This window comes from Heterodontus francisci, chromosome 32, assembly GCF_036365525.1.
Source record: "Heterodontus francisci isolate sHetFra1 chromosome 32, sHetFra1.hap1, whole genome shotgun sequence".
Lineage (NCBI taxonomy): Eukaryota > Metazoa > Chordata > Chondrichthyes > Heterodontiformes > Heterodontidae > Heterodontus > Heterodontus francisci.
In genome coordinates this window covers 12,109,711-12,132,619 of record NC_090402.1, presented here as the reverse complement: position 1 = coordinate 12,132,619, position 22,909 = coordinate 12,109,711, and the positions used below count along the sequence as shown (strand labels likewise).

At 41.6% G+C, this 22,909-nt stretch overlaps 1 protein-coding gene across 4 annotated transcripts in view; it reads left to right on the top strand.

The window, feature by feature from the left end:
• Window positions 1-22,909, top strand: part of golga2 (golgin A2) — a 70,095-nt gene that overhangs the window by 31,106 nt on the left and 16,080 nt on the right. For all 4 annotated transcript variants that reach the window (XM_068012244.1, XM_068012241.1, XM_068012243.1 and 1 more), the window contains 13 exons: window positions 1,328-1,434; window positions 1,526-1,584; window positions 1,689-1,830; window positions 3,326-3,415; window positions 4,425-4,532; window positions 5,649-5,736; window positions 11,074-11,210; window positions 13,942-14,160; window positions 18,038-18,151; window positions 19,293-19,511; window positions 20,422-20,524; window positions 21,009-21,103; window positions 22,432-22,573. In XM_068012244.1, the coding sequence (XP_067868345.1) occupies window positions 1,328-1,434; window positions 1,526-1,584; window positions 1,689-1,830; window positions 3,326-3,415; window positions 4,425-4,532; window positions 5,649-5,736; window positions 11,074-11,210; window positions 13,942-14,160; window positions 18,038-18,151; window positions 19,293-19,511; window positions 20,422-20,524; window positions 21,009-21,103; window positions 22,432-22,573 (1,623 nt within the window). The remainder of the gene's footprint in view (window positions 1-1,327; window positions 1,435-1,525; window positions 1,585-1,688; window positions 1,831-3,325; window positions 3,416-4,424; window positions 4,533-5,648; window positions 5,737-11,073; window positions 11,211-13,941; window positions 14,161-18,037; window positions 18,152-19,292; window positions 19,512-20,421; window positions 20,525-21,008; window positions 21,104-22,431; window positions 22,574-22,909) is intronic.

The window sequence follows — 22,909 nt, the reverse complement described above, 5'->3', positions numbered from 1 at the left end:
CCTTAAATGCACCTGTACTATTTATAAAATGGAGACCAGAACTGTGCACAATACTCTGTGCAGTCTAACCAAGGTTCTGTCCAATTTTATCACAACTTCCCTGCTTTTCAATTCTCTCCTCCTACCAGTGAACCCCATTGCTTTGTTTTATTTAATGGCTGCCTTAACCTGTGTTGTTACCTTTGCTGATTTGTGTATCTGTACCCTTTGCTTCCTTTACTTTATTCAGGCTATTAATATTCAAACATGGCCTCATTCTTCCCACCAAAATGTGCCACTTCTCATGTTCTGCAGGTTTATTAATGTTGTCATGTATTTTATCTCACTGCTCTACAGTCTGCACTCTTCCACAGTGCCAATATCCACCTCCATGAACTCTGTTATAGTTATCAATGGGGCAAGACATCTGCAGAGGTTTCCACTTCAGGTGGACTTTAGAGCTGGCTGTGCTGCCTTTTGTACCACCTTGCTGCTGATGTTTGAGGGAGGAGGGGCTGTTTGAGAGCAGCACAGTATTAAGTAAATCTCCTGTGTATAGTAATATTTATCCCTCAGTCAACTTCACTAAAACAGATGATCTGGCCATTATTATATTGCTGGATGTGGCAATTTTGCTGTGCAGGAATTGGCTTTCACATTTTCTACATTACAATGATAACCACACATCAAAAGTACTTTTAGGTGTAAAGCGCTTGGGGTGTTCTGGAATTGCTTGTGTAAATGCAAGTCTTTAAGATGTTAAAATTCATAATTGAGTGAGTGTATTTCCCATTGCTTTAGCCTGCTCAGGTCGTCTTGCTACCTGGTCAGACAAGGAGGCTATTTAGACAGGCATGACTAAGTAGAACAATGCTGTCTTAGGAATAAGCTTGTAGCACATAGTGCATTGTGAAGTTGTTCCATGGCATTGGTCGTACTTCAGTGCAGTACTGAGGGAGTACTGCATTGTTGAAAGTGCCATCTTTCAGGCAGATAGCATTTTTTCATGGGGTGAGGGGGGCAGGGGGATTGGTTCTGCTAGTGACCTGACCAACACTCTTAATCAACACTTCCAACATAGATTAACTGGTGATCCATCTCATTGCTGTTTTGTGGGTTCTTGTGCACAAATTGGGGTTGTTGCACTTCAAAAAGTTATTCATTAACTGTGAAGCATCTTGGGGCATTGTGAGGACATGAAAGTTTATTTTTTTAATTTGTACTTTCAGTAATGTGCTTCTGGAGACCTCATGTCCCAAGATATGTCTAAGTAAAGATATGGTATCGTAGTATTTCCATGGGGCATTTAAATTCTAACTCTTGTTTTTGCCTCTTTCACTGTTCCCAGATGAAACGGGAGACCTAAATAGCAAGTTGAGTGCTTCTAGTCAAAGAGTGGCAGAGCTGGAGCAAACTCTATCCACCATCTCATCTCAACAGAAACAGTCTGACAAAGTAAATGGCTAATTCATTTTTATTATAAAGGCCAACTTTTTACAGAAATAAAATTTGCAGTGTACTATATTTTGAAAATATCTTTTCACAGTACTGCAAAGAACTTGAAAAAGAAAGAAACAATCTTAAACAAGAAGTGGGCAAGCTAAAGTGAGTTAGAACAAAGTGTTAATCATATAACTTTTTAAGTCACTAATCACTACTTTTTGAAAAAGCTGAACTGAGGAACAATCTAATTGTGTTTAAATTTTCAGTAAAATGAGTGACGAGATTAAACAACAGAACTCTGAGCTCTCAGAACAGTTGAGCTCCAAGATATTGGAAAATGACTCTGTGAAACACAATGTTCAAGATCTACAAAAGAAACTGGAAATGGCTGAGTTAACACTTCAGCAGGTGGGACTTCAATATTGTTTCTCTTATACTGGTCAAAGTGATTCACTACACCGAGCAGTTAAAGGCTTGAATGGGGAGAGAGAACCTTTGAGAAGAGGGGACGGAGAACTTTCTTGGTGTGGGGGGGGGGGGGGGGGGGAAAGAGGAGACCCTGCTTAATAGATGTATAAGCAGTATAGACCCTGTTGAAAGGAATGAGAGAGCATTCTGAGTTCGTAGAAAATGAAAGATGGTCTTTTGGGGAATACGAGAGATGGACCTGTTTTTGGGATGGGGTTTGGAGGGGGCGAGTGGGGGTAAGACAGAGACTGCTAAAAGGTGAAAGAGGAAACTTTTTTGAGCAGGGCAAATAGATCCACTTGGGTGAAGAATAAGAGAAGGACACTATTAAAGGGTAGAAAGATGCGTTACTGGGAGGAGGAACAGAATGAATTTGTATATTTATGCTAAAGATTTTGCCTCATCAGTGCCTTTTTTCAAGTATGCTTCAGCTTTTCAAAATTAAGTAGAGATCTATATTCAGAACAAGGTTTCTTCATCTAATACTGATTGCACTGGTTCATTGTTGGTTGAAGGTTAAGATGTCCAGCCTTTTGGAGCTGGATACAGTGGGCTGCAATACAAACCCTCCTGCACACACACATATAGCATCTCCATTTTGCAAGAAGTGAAACCTCTAGGCACACAGTGTAACAAGACTTTCCCTCCCCCATAAAGGAGGCGCACCCCTCCCGTCCCCACCACACCTCCCCTCTCTTCTTTTTCCCCTTTATTCTCCTCCTTCTCCAAAGCCAGAAAAGGTTGACGCTTCAGCTGTTCTTGAGCCTGAAGGATTCAAAAGTCTAATTGGTCAACATCCAGCCAACCAAGGAGCAGCTTCGTCTAGTCTTCCAGGCCCCAGGAACTTCTAAGAGCTGGAATGTAAAATCTGCCAACGTTGGATTTGTCGACTAGCATAAAGGTGATAGGAATTGGTGGGATCTTTGCAGGCTGATTAAGGAAGCCCGTGTGTAGACTGGCTGTCCGTTGCCTTTACCCAAAGATGTGTTTTCAGCGGGGCCATTTCATCATTCTTTATCTGTTTTACAAATTGATATGGTTGTTTCAGCCTTCTCAACATCCCAAAATGTTAGCCTTGCCCTCTATCGAACAGCCTGACTTAAGATGTAACAGTTGTTACACACTATCTTAGGTGACCTCAAGTAACTGGTTTAAAAGAGATGGGCTCTGACAGATCTTCCCGATAAGTATTTTTTCTTCAAAAATTTTATTGCACCAAAAACAATCTCTGTATTTTGGACTCGATGCAGCATTTAATTGATGTGAACAAACTGGGGTCTATGCCACAATTTCATGGTATTTATTATGTACTGTTGAGAGTCCTTGGTATTAGCTAAGGACTTCTGTTGAATATTGCACAATGTATGTATTATGTGTGGGTCAAAGTTTGATATCTTGTTGAGTTTTTTTTGTCTATTTTGTGCTTTACCTCCAGTTCTCCAATCAGTCGGAGCTTCCAGACGCTAATCAGCAGCTGCACCTGGTTCTCCAAGAAAAAGCTCATTTAGAGGCCCAGATAAATCAAGTAAGGATTATTTAGTTGAAAGTTTGAGCTGGGCTTCAATCCGTACACAAGACGAGGGAGTTCTTTACGCTTGTGCTTGTGGTTAGTATTCAGCCAGTTTCCTGTGGGTCACGGTAGGTAGACAACAGCAGAAGATCATGGGAGAATTTCTTAGAAACTGTACAACTCTGCATTTTGGAAATAGCTCTGCTATTGGCAAAGAGTCTGTAGATTTGTGTAACCCTGTTCCTTCTGCAAAAAGTGGATCAAATAAGAGACTTGGTATTTTTACCAGTGCAACTAAGAAGCAGCAGCTTGCCAAGGCTCCTGCAACAGCAGCTTCCAAATCCACGACCTCTCCCACCTAAAAGGACAAGGGCAGCAGATGCATGGGAACACTACCACCTGCAAGTTCCTCTCCAAGTCGCACACCATCCTGACTTTGAACTCCTAGTGCTGGGTCAAAATCCTGGAACTCCCTCCCTAACAGCATGGTCTGCAGCAGCACCACCTTCTCAAGGGCGATAAGGGATGGGCAATAAATGCCACTGATGCCCACATCCCAAGAACAAATAACTTTTAAAGTGCAGTGAAAACTGCAGGGAAATAGCAGCTCAGGGATAGAACCTGATGAAGGAATTTGTTGGGATATGTTATGGTCTGCATGGATTTTGGAACTATCATTGTAGACACTTGCAACTTTGCTTTGTGTTCAGTTAGTCAACTTCATTATTCAGGCATCCAACCATTGTCTACATGTTAGAATTGGATAAGATTATTGTTGAAAAGGCAATAAACTGAAGCCTGTTAGCCTGCTTGAAGGATGGCTGAATCTTCAGGATAAATGTCGAGTTATTTGCTCACTTCATGGTTGTAATGCATTTTTAAATTCACATTTTCATAGCTCTGTCAGTAAGAGAATCAAGCCTGGGTGCGAAATTAGGGTTTTAAATCAAATTTTACATAAGAAAAGGAAAAAACCTGGTGAACATACACTGAATCTCAACTCCACTGCCATTCTGTTTTGTAGTTATCGAAATCGCAACAGCTACTCCTTGCTGAGAGAGATCAATATGCCCACAAGCTGGAGGAGGAGGGCAGTGTTTGGCAGCAGAAAGTTCAGCATCTGGCAGAACAAGTAAGTGACAACATTAAGAATTAGGCCTGTCATTGAAAATGCTGCTCCAATTCATGGTGGATAATCAAATATTCTGTTCCACAATTCTAAAGAAAAAGCAACGTGCTCCTGCATTGTTGGTGTTAAAGTTTAAAAATGTACATGATACCCTGTTAATATTATGGGATTGCTTCTGTTGGAAGTGTCTCTTTTATGGTGCAGACTGATTTGGCATGTGCAAGATTTCATAGAATCTTAGAGCACTATTGGAGGCCATTTGGCCCTTTGCACCTTTTGGCTCTATGAAAGAGCTATCCAATTTGTCCCAAACTCTGCACTCCCCCACCCCCCCCACTTTGGCTGCAGCCCTGCAAATTTTTCCTTTTTAAAGAGATATCCACTTCCTATTTGAAAGTGCATTATTAAGATTTTGAATCATCTTCCACCACTCAATCAGGCAATGATCATAACTATATATTTTTTTAAAACTTTTTTTTCCCCCCTTGCACTTTTAACCATTTTAAATCTATTTGAAAGTTACGTTGTTGACTTCATGATTCTGGTTGTGGACCTTCTCTGTTTGGGGAAGGACGGACAGATTAGTAATGGTAAAAGGCCAATTACTGGCCTGCAGCTTGAGACTGCAAGGTCACCTTTCATGGCTGGAATCAATGGCAGAGCAGATGACCGTGGCAGCCGTTAGCAAGATTTCATAGAATCATACAGCGCAGAAGGAGGCCATTCAGCCCATTGTGCCTGTGATGGCACTTTGCAGCAATGAACGGCAGTTACGCTACTTGAGAATTAATCGATACAAAAATAATACCATTCAGGAGACTGGAGGACCATCCCACTGCCATCAAAAACGAGGCAAAAGTTTGTACAGAGTACAATATCACACTTGCAAAAATCCCACTGTACAGAGCTTTTAATGCATACTTGGTTTGCATTTGTTGGCTTGCATGCAATGCTGAAATTCTTCACTCACAAAGAATGTAAGCACATTAATTTTGTTGGATAGTTAATCATGGGAAGAACTTCCACAATTTCTCAATGTGCACTTCTGACAGGTGGGAACACACATTGGTAACATAAGCTCTACTCTCTCCATGTAGCCATTGATCATTGTCTTTGCAGGTAAATGCACTTTCAGAGGAGAGGGAATGGAACCTCAACCGTATGCAGGAACTAGAGGCCTCATTGACTGATCTTCAGAACCGATCAGGTAATTCTATAGTTTTTACTGCAATTCGCTAAAAAGTTTTGACTGCAATAAGAATTGAAATGTGTTGGAACATATTTAATAAGTAAGGAATCCTTGCTGCATTGCTATATTGAATACAACAGACCTATACACATTGAAAGCGGTTTACACCAAGTTGCATGATATGTAAATGTGGCATCTGTGACATAAGGAAGTTATAATGCATAAGTCCAGATGCTGCACCTTTGTGCACTTGATCACTTTTTATTATTCTTCTATGTCAATTGATGAGCAAGATCAGTGTGATCTTAGAGATTAATGGCAACATCCCTGAGAATCAGTAGTGTTGTTTCAGTACAGGAGGCCATTCAGCCCATCGATTCCATGCCAGCTCTCTAGAGCAATCCAGTCAGTCCCATTCCCCTGGTCTATTCCCGTAGCTTTTTTTTTTAAGATTAGAGATACAGCACTGAAACAGGCCCTTCGGCCCACCGAGTCTGTGCCGAACATCAACCACCCATTTATACTAATCCTACACTAACCCCATATTCCTACCAAACATCCCCACCTGTCCCTATATTTCCCTACCACCTACCTACACTAGTGACAATTTATAATGGCCAATTTACCTATCAACCTGCAAGTCTTTTGGCTTGTGGGAGGAAACCGGAGCACCCGGAGAAAACCCACGCAAACACAGGGAGAACTGGCAAACTCCACACAGGCAGTACCCGGAATCGAACTCGGGTCCCTGGAGCTGTGAGGCTGCGGTGCTAACCACTGCGCCACTGTGCCGCCCCCCCCCCCCCCCCCCCCGCAAGTTTATTTCTCTCAAGTGCCCATCCAATTTCCTTTCGAAATCATTGATCATCTCCTTTTCCACCACGCTCGTAGTCAGTCAATAGGTTTTTTAACAATAACAATTTAAGAGGAAAACCATTATTTTTGTTGGAGGGTGACCCAGATATGAAATACATGGGGGTCTCATTTATTCTCTTTTCTCTTCATTCCCCTTCCAATCCTTATTTTTTCTCCCTTAAATGGCTGCTTATAATTACACACTCCTCTGGGTAGGAGAACAGGAATCTGATCTGGTTTTCAGGATACAAGTAGGTAATTTCCTGGAAAGTCTTCAGAACGCTGGACTACAGCAAGTTCATTTGTAGTTGGATATTTTCAAAGTGCATATGAAGTCAGCAATGAAAATCAAATCAGAGGAGCAGAAGAATTCCCTTTGAGCTCAAGGGGACTGTTCAGAGCAAGATCTTGCTCTCTGTCAAGCGTTCCTACAAAGAAGGATGTTTTATTGATGTAGAGGGCCATAAGATTAACCAGTTGCCACCTACTAGTTAAAAGCACATTTGTAAATTAAGTTAATGTCCTGTACAGCTTAAAGCCCACAAGTTACCATTGCTCTGTTCATGATATTTAGCTCCCTCACCTGGTTGCATTGGGTAATTCCTATAGGCCAGTATGACCGTTGCAATCAACCAGTAAATAACAACAAATATTTAATTGAGGGGGACGTTTTGGGGTGGCACGGTGGCTGACCTTTCTCCGCAGGAGCTAGGTTCATATCCAGGCATCTCTGCCTGCTCCTTGTAGTTGTCATGGGAAAATGAGTTTGAACAATCTCCATCTGGTCCAGGAAGCACAAAAACTGCCCCTGATTTGGCACTAATTGGTAACAAAGAGAAAAGAAAGATATGCATTGAAATAGCACTTTTCATAAACTCAGGATGTCCCAAAGTGCTTTACAGCCAGAAGTACTTTTTTCTTTGGAAGTGAAGTCAGTGTTGTAAACGCGTCAGCAAGCTCCCACAATGTGATAAAGACCAGATCATCTGTTTTTAGATGATGGTTGAGCGATAAATATTAACCAGGACACTGGAAAGAACTCCCCTGCTCCTCTTTGAAATAGGTCATGGGAAGAGGATCTTGTACATCCACCTGAAAGGCCTCAGTTTACCATCTCATTTGAAAGACACCACTGACAGTACAGCAACCCCTCAATACCTTACTGGTGTGCTAGCCTAGATTTTGCACTCCAGTCGCTGGTATGGGACTTGAACCCACATCTGAAGCACCTGATAATCTTGTGCAGAGAAGCCACAAGCTGACTGGTGTGAGGAATGGAAATAAAAGTTTTATGGTTGCTTTTCTGAGTTTGGGTCTGAAGCACAGCAGAGAGAGTATTTGATTATACTATAGCTGTCTTGCGCATGCTTGATGCTGATGCAAGTTACCCGACATGAAATGGTCGTAAGTTCCATTCCCCACTACGGACCTGTACCTCACTTTGAGCACAAAAATAAGAAATGTTTTAACTCCCCAATTATTAGACGGGGAGTCTCCATAGTAAAATGGGCCTCCGGTATTTCAAACAGCGACTCAAAATTCCAGTGGCCGGCCACAGAAGCCAAACTGCAATTTTCCTAGTGAGCGCTACCTTAATGTGATGGCAGTGTACTGTATCATCTAGATTTGGGTAACAGACTACTTTTTTTCAAATGTGTAAGAAAGACTTGCAATTATGTACTGCCTTTCATGACCTCGGGACGTCCCAAAGCCCTTTACAGCCAATGAAGTACTTTTGCTTTTTTGAAGTGTAGTCTCTGTTGTAACGTAGGAAACCCTAGAGGCCAATTGTACACTGCAAGAACCCACAAACAACAATAAGATGATAGCCAGATAATCTATGTACTTGAAGTTCTGTTATCAATTTTCAAAGATAAATTGGTGCCAAATCACATCGATGTCGCAGATCAAAATATATATATGAGAATTTTGTATGCATTCACTCTTGAGCTAGATGTGTTATTGACCAGGATTGAAGCCTTCTGAATCTGCTGGCAGTATAGTTGCTTAGATTTTGTTTTTTGTCCTTTTGTTCTTAACCCTTGCCTCATGATTTTAAATGTATTGCTGTAGAGTCGAAACATTTCCTGAATTTCCAGGAATTGCCATCATCACTTAAAAGATGATGGGAAAAACGTTTCGTATATTGGAGCAGTTACAGATCCCAGTTGAAGCTGCCTTATCACCAGTCTGAGCAGCTAGAAGATTCCATAATGTTGATTTAAAGAAAAAATAACTTGCATTTCTCTAGGGCCTTTCGGACTGTACAATGTTCAGCACCATTCGCGACGACTCAGATACTGAAGCAGTCAGTGTAGAAAAGCAGCAAGACCTGGAAAATATCCAGGCTTGGGCTGATAAGTGGCAAGTCACCTTCGCGCCACACAAGTCAGGAGTGTGATGGAATACACTCCACTTGCCTGGATGGGGGCAGCTCCAACAACACTCAAGAAGCTCAACACCATTCAGGACAAAGCAGCCCGCTTGATTGGCACCTCATCCACAAACATTCACTCCCTCCACTGCCGACGCACAGTGGCAGCAGTGTGTACCATCTACAAGATACACTGCAGCAACACACCAAAGATCCTTTAGACAGCACCTTCCAAACCTGCGACCTCTACCAACTAGAAGGACAAGGGTAGCAAATGCATGGGAACACCACCACCTGCAAGTTCCCCTCCAAGCCACACACCATCCTGACTTGGAAATATATCACCATTCCTTCACTGTCGCTGGGTCAAAATCCTGGAACTCCTTCCTAACAGCACTGTGGGCATAACTACACCTCAAGGACTGCAATGGTTCAAGAAGGCAGCTCACCACCATGTTCTCGAGGGCAATTAGGGATGGGCAATAAATGCTGGCCTAGCCAGTGATGCCCACATCCCATGAATTAATATATAAAAAAAGGACATTCCAAAGAGTTTTAGTCAATTAAGTAATTTTGAAATGTAGACATATTTGTAATTTAGGAAACTCATTAACTAAACATGGGTAATTTAGCAATTGTAATAATGCATGTTGACTGGCTTTGGTTGGGTGGCGTCCTGCATGTTTGGGTCACATTTGTACAGCTCCAGTTTGTGTTACATAAGCAAATTTGTGGTGCTACTTTCTTTATAGGTCTAAATCAGGCTTTTAGATTACCTCTGATCCCAAACAAATAATCTTTTTAAAGACTAACTCAACAACAATAGCAACTTAAAGTAGTGCATTAATGTAGTATTTGGAAAGACTTTTTCACGCAGTGAGTGGTTAAGGTCTGGAATGCACTGCCTGAGTGTGTGGTGGAGGCAGGTTCAATTGAAGCATTCAAAACGGAATTAAACTGTTACGTGACAAGGAAGAATGTGCAGGGTTGCAGGGAGAAGGCAGGGGAATGGCACTGAGTGAATTGTTCTTTCAGAGAGTCAGTGTGGACATGATGGGCCGAATGACCTCCTTCTGCACTGTAACGATTCTGTGCAAACCTCCCAAGCCATTTAACAAAAACAATATCAAAACATTTTTTGACACCGAGCCATAAATTGGGAAAGCTGACCGAAAGCTGATCCAAAGAGGTAGGATTTTAGAAGCATCCAAACATAGGTCCGAGAGGCAGTGAGATTTGTGGAGGGAATTTCCGAGCTTAGTGCCCAGGTAGTTGAAGGCACGGCCACCAGTGGTAGAACAATTAAAATTGGGAATGCACAAGTAACCAGAACTGGAGAAGCGCGGAGATCTCAGAAGTTTGTAGGGCTAGAGGAGATTACAGAGATAGTGAGGGGTGAGGCAATGGAGGGATTTCAAAACCAGGATGAGAAATTTTAAAATAGAGGTGTTTCTAGATAGGGAGCCAATGTGGGCCCGTGACCAAAAATTCAGAGTTCAGGAGCAGAAACGGCCCGTAGAAAAGGGGGTGGGTTGGAGGAATCTTCACAGGAACAAACCATTGGGTTGCATTTTAAATTCCCTGTCTTAAAATCGTTTTCTTACAACTGTACCAGCTTTTTAAAGGTTTATAATGATAAGATGCCAATTTTCTTAATCAAGACCCCATTGGCTGCAGTTTTTGTGGAAAAATGGATAAAATTTCTGCATGCATTCACAAAGGTTGACAAGTATAGAGGGCATAAATTTAAGACCATCGATTAAACAAGGGAGAGGTCAGAAACATTTTCTTAAACTGCAGAGGGTTGTTAGGACGTGGGATGCCCCTCCCTAGCAACAGGCATTGAAGCAGAATCCAAATCGCTTTTCAAAGGAAAGTGGAAAAAGAAAAATTACGAGCATGGGACACGGGATCTCAGTGGATAACTCTAAGCGATGGGATAGGTATGCTGGGTAAATAGATTCCTGAGCTGTAAAATTGATTCTAAAAACACCTATATTTTGTAATTAGAGGAGAACTTGACTTATTTTGTCAATGTAGTTCAGTTGGCTTCTTCATAGTGAATGGGTGGTGTGTATATGTTTTGAAGATTGAGTTTATAATGACAACTGCCCTGTGTTGTATAGCACAACAGTGTGAGGTCAGTGAAAGCCAGCCCACGCCACTGCCAGAGGGCCCCACAGAGCAAGAGCGGTTGCTGGAGGACAAGATTCAGCACCTGCAGCGGGAGAAGGAGGAGTTATATACTCAGTACCAGGCACAGGTAAGAGAGGCTCTCTCCATTTAGGTTGGGGGTGGGGAGAGTGGCTTTCACAACAGACATGAATCTTAAAGAACATGCAGTTTTGACTGCATGGAACTGCACAGAATGTTGAGAGAAAAGTTCACTTCCTTTTCCCACTTGCTTGGCTTGAGGCAAAAATGTTCTTTAATTCAAAGAAATGCAATGGACAGAATCAACTGGAGAAATGGGTTCAAAATTCTTTGCTGCTGCTTCTACCTCCTCTCAAAGCTTAATGGGTGCACATGACGTGGCATGGAACTATCAAAACTCAGAAGCCCTTTTCTTATTCTTGGATGTGAGCATCGCTGACCAGGTCAGCATTTGTTGCTCATCCCTAATTACCCTTCAGAAGGCAATGGTGAGCTACTTTCTTGAACCGCTGCAGTCCATCTGGTGTAGGTACACCCACAGTGCTGTGAGGAAAGGAGTTTCGGATTTTTGACTTGGCGGCAGTGAAGGAACGGCGACATAGTTTCAAGTCAGGCTGGTGTGTGACTTGGAGGAGAGCTTGCAGGTGGTGGTGTTCCCATGCATCTGCTGCCCTTCTAAGTGGTAGAAATCGTGGGTTTGGAAGGTGCTGTGGAAGGAGACTTGGCAAATTGCTGCATCTTGTAGATGATATACACTGCTGCCACTGTATTATTGGTGGTGGAAGGAGTGAATGTTTAAGGTCATGGATGAGGTGCCAATCAAGCGGGCTGTTTTGTCCTCGGAAGCCCCAAGTTAGATTCCCAGATTTGTGCTGAGGTGCTACAGGTAACCTCAGTGTCCCTAGTTTAAGAATGGGGAAAATTTAGCCACTCCTATTAGCAGTTCATGACTTGCTGTCAAGTTCACTGGTTCACCTTAAGCAAGGGAGAGATTAAGCTCAGCTTGTGATGTGCTCCATAGTCAAGTAGCCTGTCGACAATGGTTTTCTGGGCTTGCACATGAATATTCAAGGGGCTCCAGAACCCATGGAACCATAATCCCAGAGAGGAACCAACAACCAGAGGAAGAGAAAAAGTGACAAAAGATTAAAATAATTGAAATGTTATTTGTAAAATTATATATAATACTGCATGGTGCTACAAAGTGACACGATGTGGGTTTGAACCCATGCGTGTCCAGGCAGTAATATTCTCCATCTCAGCTGTGCAATAACTGTCTGCTCTGACAGACAAGGTGGCTGTTCGGAGTGGAAGTAAAATTGGAGTGTCAGCCTAAGACATGAAGGCTAGTACCAGTTATTTTAGTAGGCCAAGTCATATGAGTTCAACTGGGAGAAAGCAAAATTAAGACTGATGTCAGGAAGTTCCTTAAACAAACAATGATCTCCGTGTGGAACACGCTTCCAGATTGGGCAGTAAAGGTAAAAAAGCTTGGCATTGTTTAAGAAACTGTTAGAGGGTGTGGGAGTGAGGGATGCAGTTCTTTATCAATGAACTTGAATAGATGGCATTCCTCAATACCAGTGTTTATAATCTATAAGGTTGGATTGCTACAAATCTTAGAAGTTATGTTTGCTTTGTAGCCTGAGTATTGTGCCTTGTTTGGGCAAACTAACCACTGGAAAAGAGAACCTGTCTGCATGAGACTCCCATTTGCCTTAAGTTTGTCATGATGATGGCTAGTTCTTTGCAAACTAAGATCAAGGGAAGATTCAGCTCTATGGGTGCTGGCATGCTTGCTGGTGGCTAAACAATCCAAGTTTGTAATAGTTACGCCGTATATTTGGGGCAGTTTGCAAGTTTACTTTGAGTAGAAGGCTCCTTTCATTCACCCAGTTAGTGCTGAGGGTCCAGTTGGATCTCCTCTTTGTATAGCAACGTTGGTTGCAATTCTCAAAGGGTGACCAAGCATGCTGCAGTTATTGAGTGCAGTCTAATTTTGGTGTGTTGCTTTTGTAAAATTGTCAAGTATTTATCCACCTTTGACCAACCCTACTTCTAATTTCAATAATTACATTTTTTGGAGTGATGCCCAATCCCAACCTTCCCACTTTTTTAGGGAGAAGAGGGGTAATATCCAGCATTCTTTTGTAACTGCACATTGGATTTAAGTATAAAAATTATCAGATAAAAGTCATTCTCTCCGGCCTGCATGATCACCAAGGTGTATCAGGCACAACCACTTAGATGCAAAAAAAATGCATTTATGTAGTGCTTTTCACCTCCCCACACCATCCCAGAGTGCATCACTACCAGTGAATTACTTTTGGAGCGTAGTCACTTTTTTAGGCAGATTCAATGGCCACTTTGAACCCAGTAAGGTCCCACAAACAGCAAATGAGATGGATGACTAGTTGTTTTGCTTTGTTGGTTGGTTGAGGGATAAATGTTAGCCAGGACATTAGGAACGCTGTCCATTCATCTTTGGTGCAGGAGATCGTTTACGCCCATTGAGAACATACAGAGGGCCTCAGTTTACCATCTTAAAGGACGAGATGCCTCCAGCAATGCAGCACTTTCCCAGTGAACTATTAAGATTATGTACTCTGCTCCTGAAGTGGGGCTTGGAATAAGTCCCAGTCTAATTGTAACTGTCAGTGTTGGTGTGGGTACATCTCTTCCCCAGCAATGTTTTTTACCCTCTTCTCCAGATATAAGCCTGAGTTGAATGAATGGTGTGGACTTTTAAAGTCCCACTGGACCGATGTGATATCCATGAAGTGACGTCAGAGGTTTTTTTGTGTACATGTTTGTTAACTTATGATCGCTGTCCTCTTTAGATTCGTGACAATGAGCAGCTGAGTCATTTGAACCTGGAGCTGGAAGACAGGCTGCAGGAACTGGAACGGACAGTGCAGCGCTATGATGACAATTCTGTAGACCGGAAGCAACTGCTGGAAAACATGCAGAGTGACAAGGCTACGATAAGCAGGGCGTTGACACAGAACCGCGAGCTCAAGGAACAGCTAGCAGAGCTTCAGAACGCATTTGTCAAACTTGTACGTATTCTGCCATCACCTCTTTATAAAATCCTATGTCCTTACTCATAAATGCATTGCTGAATCTATTTTGCTAATCCTGACACAACCTGCACTTGTATTCAAAATCCTGCAGTTCCACCTTTACATTTTGGGTGTATTTAAAGTGCACTTTTGATCAGTGTGAAGTGGTTTCAACTTGGCACCGACACTTTTTCAGTGGTAGCACAATTTCCATCTTTGAAAAGGGCAACAGAGCTAATCTGAATAATTACAGACCAGTTAATTTAGTTGAGTTGAATACATTCAAGACTGAGAATGATTTGATTCTTTGGAGACGAAGGGAAACGAGGCAAATGGATAGGGCGGGAAATGAGTTGAGGTAGAAGATCAACCATGATTAATTGAATGGTGAAGAGGCTTGAGGGGCCATACGACCTATACCCGCTCCTATTTCTTATTTTCTAGGTCAACTTTTAGAACCGTTAAAAGGTGAAATCACTAAATATCTAAGTGAGAAAATAATTAGCAGCAACACTGGTTTCATAAAGGAAAATCGTGCCTTATAGACTTCTTTGAAGAAGTGACAAATATGGTGGCTGTGGTGTACAGGGACTTTTGGAACACCTTGGAAAAGTTAATAGACAGGAGACCATTGAAGAAGATTAAATGGAATGGGACTCAATATCAGCAAATGTAAGGTGGTACATTTTACTTTTAGAAAAAGTAACAGTGAAACTGCCCTTTATAATGAGAAATAGAATATAAAAGTCAAGATCTAATGGAAAATCTATAAAACCTCTGGACCATTGTACGTAGTTTTGGGATTCACACTATGGAAAGACGTTTAAACAACAGAGGGTGATAGCATGGCCACATCTCTTCTATGTAGATTTTTCTACTCTTCACAGATACTCCGGACGATATCTAGAGAAGAAAGTATTGAAAAATCAACACTTTTTTTTGTTCCATCAGCAGATTACAGGATGATTTTAATAGTGGTGTTTAATTGAAGGGTCTAGAACGAGAGGACATAGTAATAAGATTTGGGACAGAGAGTAGATGAAACATTTTTACACAGGGTTGTGAGGCTGCAGAATGCACTGCCAGAGTTGGAGATGCCAACATTTAAGAATAAGTTTGATAAATGGTTTCAGAAAAGGGGGAATAAAGGGATATGGGATCATGACTGATGTGGCATTAAAACTACTGCTCATGGAGGATAAACACGGATGTCCTGTTTCTGTGTTATAGTTTCTTCAATATTACAACACTCCTCCTTTATATCTTCTGTTCCTCTTAAAATATTGTAACCCAAGATTTTTGCTTTACACACCTGCCCAGATTTCAGCCAACTTTCAGGTAGCATAATTAAATCAAAATCTTTCTGTGACATAATTAATCCAACTTTGCAGTGTAAATGCACCCTTTATTCTCAAAGTTTGCATGTGAACTTTTCCACTGAATATTTAATTTCCGAGCAGCAGTCACTGAAATCTTTTACAAGCTGCTCGTTGTGCCTAGAATTGCCATTTGACCATTGTCAAGGCTGTCATTGTCACTCAGTTCTTAAACACACACTTAATCCTTCCACACACACTCCAACTGTTGCCCAATCTCCAGATTTTTCTCAAGTCTTAGAATATATTGTCGCCTCTCAACTGTGCTGTCACCTCTCCCACTGTTCCTTATTTGAAACCCTCCAATCTGACACTCACCCTGCCCCTCAGCACCAGTAATCAAAGTCGCAAAGAACATCTTGTGTGACAGCAACAATTACTGTTTCTATCTCTTGCCTTCTATACAGTTACCTACTCCATCCTCTTCTAATATTCTTCCCTGCCGTTTGTTCCATGCCAGTTCTGTCTACTGGTTCTCGTATCTGGTGCAACATAGGCGCATATAGCTTTCAGTGACTTATCCTCTGCCTGCATTGTCACCTCTGGGTAACCTCAAGAATCCATCCTTGGTCAGCACCTCCTTTACCATCTATATGCAACCCCTTGGTGCCAGTTCAAAATGTGGGTTTGACTCCACACATGCTGATGACAGAGTGATACCTTGTGTTAAAAAAGTGCTTCTATATTTTTTTAAGTATATGTTTATGAAGACTTGTATTTAAATTTTGAAGATGGATTCATTGGAAGGCTGAAGCTTTCATAGAGCTAGACTTTGCTTTGTTAACAGTTCATTGAAAGAGCAGTGCGCTGTTTAAAAACAGCCTTGCTGGAAGTCATGTCCTTCAAGCAATAAACAACAGAAATCATGATGACCTGGGAAAGATGCTTACAGAAAAGTGACAGGTCAAGATTTATAGGGATCGGGAGGCTTGACTCTTGAGATATTTTTGGTTTCACTTTGAACAGTGTGTTGGGGTGTGAAATACAAACAAGAAATGCTGGAACCACTCAGCAGGTCTGGCAGCATCTTTGGAAAGAGAAGCAGAGTTAACGTTTCGGGTCAGTGACCCTTCTTCGGAACTGGGTTCTTTAGTTCTGAAGAAGGGTCAGTGACCCGAAACGTTAACTCTGCTTCTCTTTCCACAGATGCTGCCAGACCTGCTGAGTGGTTCCAGCATTTCTTGTTTGTATTTCAGATTTCCAGCATCTGCAGTATTTTGCTTTTATTTTAGTGTTGGGGTGTGAACTGTTTTGAAGACAGGTGAAAACCAGCCAAGAGAGCAGCCAACATCAGCTCCCCCTCTTCCATCTCTGAGAACTTAGAGAATCAAGTGTAAGAAATCGAGAAACTGATGCTGCATTTCTCCTGCCAAACTGATCCTCAATGTCACCTGAAAAGAACTGCTCTAGAAAGATCCCAGTGACAGCCGCCTAAGCGTATTTGGGATGCCAGACCAAAAAGGGACAACTGACATCTTTCTGTATCTTTTTTTTTCTTCAAGAATTAGCAAGTATTTGGCCCAATTTTTTTTTTGTCTTTTTTTGTAACAGACCTCTGCAGAGAATTTCTGTTTTTTTTTTTCAGATGTGAGTTTGTGTGTGGGGAATTTAAAAAGGGAACTTTTATATTTCAATCTTTTAATGCTTTGCTTTGTTACTGGTTAAGTATTTATAATGAACTGATAATTTTGTTGTTTGTTAAAGAAATCTAGTTGGTGTATTTTATTCTGGGATAAAAAGTAGAGTATATGATTGACTGCATCGGTAACTGGGTAAATGTTTTTTTTTTAAAAATGTGTGCACTCCTCCCACCTCGGTTGTAACACTTGTTAGGACTCCTCCATCAATGTAAACGTTGTGGTGCACTGTGCAATCATCTGTCTGATGTCAGAGTCTGGATGAATCAAAACTTCCTCCAAATCATCCTCAGCAAAACTAAAGGCTGTCTGTTTGGTTCCTGCTGAGACTCTTACTACTGGCTTTGACTTATCAGTGCCTCCAACTGCCACCGCGGATTGCTAGGAAGTCTAGTACTCAAACCAGAGCTCCATGTCCTGTTCCACATTTACTCTTACCAAGACTATGTTCTTTCACCTCTACAACATCATTGGCCTCTGCTCCTATTTCTCCTTCCACCTAATTGATGCCTCTTGTCAACCTGCTATGCTCCTCCTTTAGCTTGAGACTGGATTTCTCTAATACTCTGCAAAATGGTCTTCCAACCTCAACAGTCACAAGCATTAAGCAATTCAAAATGTTGCAGCCTTAGTCCCCACTTGCATCAAGCCCTACATTTCCATTACCCTCGCCCTTTCTAAGCTCCGTATATTTAAATTAAAATGCAAATTTTTGCATCCTATTTGGAAGCAATTATTTGACTGTTAGCATATTATTCAGTGAGTGCACAGTATTTATGCTACATTGCATGGAGATTGTGAAGAATTATTTTGAGGGACTGCACAGTCTTGCTGTGTTTAATTTCTGTATGATCACTGCAGACCAACGAGAACATGGAGCTCACCAACGCGTTGCAGTCAGAACTGTACGTAAAGAAGGAGCTGGTCAAGAAGGTGGGACGTTTACACGAGGATGTGGCGGATGTGAAAGAAAAGGTATTGATTCCTCCCAAAGCATGAAAATGTCAAGTGATTTACACTTGCATTACATTGTATGCTGCTAAACCTAGTTGCAGTTTCATTTGGGGGATCATCATGCCAAATGCCTTTTATATGCAGTGAGTTTGCATTAATATTATACTGTGCTCCTGTGCAAAAGTTTTGAGTCTTGTAATTTTTTTCAGATGTACTCAGTTTTTGCACCTTGGAGTGCACAGTTTGCCTTTGATTACATGGAACTGGAGCATGTTCCTTGTGGCAAGTTGAACATTTCCTGCAATAGTAGGACCTGCTAGCATAATGTGCATTATGCAGCAGAACAAATGATTTCTCTGTAGGAGGGGCACTGAATTTTTTATCCTGACAGCGTGAAAGGCCTATGAGGGATGAGAGTAAAGATTAAAAAGAGATTGTCCATTTCGACATGCTGTAGGCATCAAATCAGGATGATCATGTCCACCTTGAACTGTAGAAGCAAAATAATAGAAAATATGTCCTTTTTTTGCACTGTGATAAAGGAAATACATGTTCTAGCAGGTTGCTTCATTACATTTGGGGGTGGGGAGTGGAGTGGAGGGTGGGGGGGAGTCCTCTTGTTTGCACCTGATGGGCGCACACAAAATGACATACCGAATGTACAATATTAACTAGTAGCAGGAAGTGGAAGAAAGGTTCTCTACACTTAATAGATAAACTGTGTTGCTTTTGTCCTGAACAATAGCATTTCTTCCCCACCACTTTCCCCTTCCATTTTTTACTTCTCCAGTCAGGATGATGTAAGCTACTGATTTCTAGATTACCATCGACCATCAGTAAATGATTTGTTAGAAATATTCATACTTCAAATGGGGAAGTCAATAATCCTTGTTTCCCACTGTCTCATCCAATGTGAAGTGTATGCTTTTGTGACCTGTGGTACACAGGGGGAATCTTTTGCCCCCCTCTCCATGATACTTAGCCTAACAGCCTCATCTTAAAAACTGATCAAAGTCACCGACAGAGTTTGAAGCCTATGCATTGTTTGTCCTCGTGACCATCTTGAAGACAGTGAGCACATTGTTCAAACAAACCTTGTTCCCTGCTTTTGCTGTTTTAATGGTTTCAGCTGACGTTCCAAATGCCACTTGTGTCTTTGCAGCTTGATATAAAGTCGCAAGAAGCTCAGGTCTTGCAGGGGGAGAGGGATGAGATCTCTGCTCATCTACAACAGTATATAGCAGGCTACCAGCAGCTGGTGGCTGAGCGAGAGGAGTTTCATAAACAGATACAGCAGGCGCATCTTGTGGGCAGGCTGCAGCACGAGGAGGTACAAGAGACAGACCAGAATGAATTTCAACAGAATGATCTTGTGACAAAGGTGAGATTAAAGATCCAATGGGAGATGAAGAGCTGGACATCTTGTGGTTTTAAGTGAATCCTAATATAGGCATGTAATTTTCTGATTGTGTGCTGCCAGCAGGGAACCTCACCATGATCCCCATGATTTTCCATCAATTAATTTGGGAATATTGATCCTGTAATGTTAGTTTTATGTTAGTTTTCTTTTCCCTCTTTTCTTTGGGCGGCGCAGTGGTTAGCACCGCAGCCTCACAGCTCCAGGGACCCGGGTTCGATTCTGGGTACTGCCTGTGCGGAGTTTGCAAGTTCTCCCTGTGTCTGCGTGGGTTTCCTCCGGGTGCTCCGGTTTCCTCCCACATGCCAAAGACTAGCAGGTTGATAGGTTAATTGGCCATTATAAATTGCCCCTAGTATAGGTAGGTGGTAGGGAAATATATAGGGACAGGTGGGGATGCGATAGGAATATGGGATTAGTGTAGGATTAGTATAGATGGGTGGTTGATGGTTGGCACAGACTCGGTGGGCCAAAGGGCCTGTTTCAGTGCTGTATCTCTAAACTGTATTCAACACTTAGTGGCATTTGACTGCAGTACTGAGCAAGAATAAATTGTGGCAAAATGGGTGACCATTCAAGATATAGAAAGTTCAAAAGCAGGGAAGTGAAAGAATTAAGAACATGTCAAACAAAGCAGCAATGAGAACAAGTCAAGCAGCCACTTCTTGTCTTCCAGGCTCTATTTGAGGATTTTATACAACCAATTTGAACTAAACATTGCCGAATTTGATGAATGACATCTCATGCTTGAAGAATGGAATAGATTGTACATATCTGCCAGTATAGACTTGTAAAGTTGTGGTAGACAGGAAGGGGACGGAAAGGTCATTACTCTGTGTATCCACGGTCATTAATAAAATGTATCCATCCGCAGGAGCAACTGGAATGGTTGAACAAGGAAAACAAAGGACTGAAGGCAATGATCAGCAAACTGTCAGCAGACTTGAATAAGATCAGTTCACAGCTTGGGGATGAAGGTGTGGGAACCTGAGCTTTTGTTTTTCATTTTTAGCCTCTTTTAAAATCTGCCTCATAAACTTGGCCTCCAGATTCTTTTGAAATTCTAAATATATATTCACCAAGGCTCTGGGACTCCGACCAAGTCGTACCCCAAGCCCCCTTCGTTTGTTTCGACTGAGTAGTGTGTAATTAGTGAATGAACTTTTTTTTGTAATTTAAAACCTCTCTCAAGATTGTTATTGAGCAAATGTTTCAGATAACACATTTGAAGGCAAACAATGAAATTCTGGAATTACTGCTATTCCATGATTTTTAATTTAAATTATTTTGGACAAGGTATATGAGTTATCACTCTTGGGTTTAAAAAATATTACTTTCAAGGGGTGGCTAGTATATATTGGGTTGTTCAGCTGGTTTTGTTACTTCATCACCTCTTATTCCTGGGTGCAACAGGTTCTTGTTGAGGTTAATTAATATTTAACTTTCAACTTTGTGCTACAGATGATGGGTCGGAAAGTCGTAACGTTCCCATGCATGGAAATCAGAGGATCCATCGTGTTACAATACCAACGGAACTTGAAAGTAAAGAAGAAATGGTAAGAATGCCTTTAGGGCAATTCAAGAACATCCTAAGGATGTCGAACTTGAGCATCAACTGAAGGTATCTTGGCATAAACAATGCAGGTTCAAACTTTCTCTTGTGTCATTAGACCAGCCACACTGCTTGGGAAGAACATTGAGCAGAGGACAAGGAATTCCTGATTGGGGAGAGGGCTTGAGAGAGTGCCATCCCTGAGATGCAGGTTTTGCTTCTGTCTGTCTCCTGGTGTCCAGCTCAAAGCAGCATTGGCTGAAGCTGTGGATCTTAGCAAGATCCGACTAGAAGAGGCTAGAGGGGCTTAATATCACAAAAGGGTACAAAAGCTTTCAGAGTAAATTTCTGGGGAGCAGCCCAACCTAATCCCCCAGTCCTTGTACATTTACTGACAGACTTACCAAACAATACATGGAAGGGCACAACAGGTGGATCAGCACTTGAAAAATATTTGGAGTGTAACTCTTCATTTAGAATGCCTTCATGGGTATGGGTTAAATATTCCAAAGCTTATTTTTTGTACTGTGGGTGTGTGTTCTCAAACACTGAGTTACGAGGGTTAGTATCTCTCTAAATTACTCCTGGAAAACTTGATATCTGTCTTTAGACTGGTTTATCTGATATACTAGTTTTGATGAGTATTGTTTTTAGTTTTTGCCCAAAATACCGAGGAAGATGCTACAATTATAAATAGATTTAAGATTCGGTGCATTTCTAGTGCAAGAATTGATTGAGAGATAGTGAGAGGTGGTGAGTAGGCAAAGTTAATCGGTGGGGGGAAAAAAGGGACTTGCTTGTTGGATATAGTAGCCCTTTCTTGTTCATTGTTCTTATGGCCCTAAGGGAGTAGGAAACTCACTTTGCACTGTTAAAGCAGGAGTCCTTTTGGTTGTTGAAGGGTCATTGTGGATGGAATCTTGTGAAGATATCCACAAGCAGAAGCGGCCCAACAGTCTAAAGAGTTGTGGGGTGGCGTTGGTTAACTTGAGATTGGGGGAGTAACCGCATTCTCTGCTCCCAAAATACCTCCTGCTAATGCTCTATACCCTGTTCAAAATGGAATAAAACACTATCCTGATCATTGACTATTTCCCTTAATCCTACACCAATCATGTGTGGGCTGAAGTACTGATGGTGAAATACAATCTGCATCCCTTTATTATTTTGTGTCGTGTAATCAATCTTTTTAGTAGGTGAGTTCTATATTCTTTCAGTTTTGTATATAACTGAAGCAGAACTGTCTGCTGAGAGATTGGGTGGTTATCACTAGTGACGCAGTGTTTTATATATTCTCCGTCTGAAAGTCTGTTTCTCCCATCCATTGTTCAGGTTGAATTCCAGAAGTTAACACTAAACCAAGTGGAACAGGAACAAGATAAACTGACTCTGCAAAGCTTGGACCAGGAACAGCAGCACCAGGCACTACTACCACAAATGTCAGCTCCATTGGACGAGCAAGAACAGTTCAGAGGTAGTCATTGAGTATTTTTACCTAAATTGTTGTACATAAAACCAGTTCAGTTATCTGAAACCCCATTGGACTGATACTTTGGAGATGTTACTATTGCGAGAATTATGTTCTGTTACCTCTATACCGAAAATTCTAACAAAGGGGATGACCTGAAAATTACAGAAGAGAAATTGGGGTGCAAAATGGAAAAGAATTGGACTGAGAGTGTTTCTCCAGAATGTTTCATGTGGCCAAGGGTTTCAAATAAGTGAAATTTGAGTAATGTTCTCAAATTATGTTAATACAGTAAAAAAAAAGGAAACTCAGATGGTGGCAACACTGTATAATGTAATATAT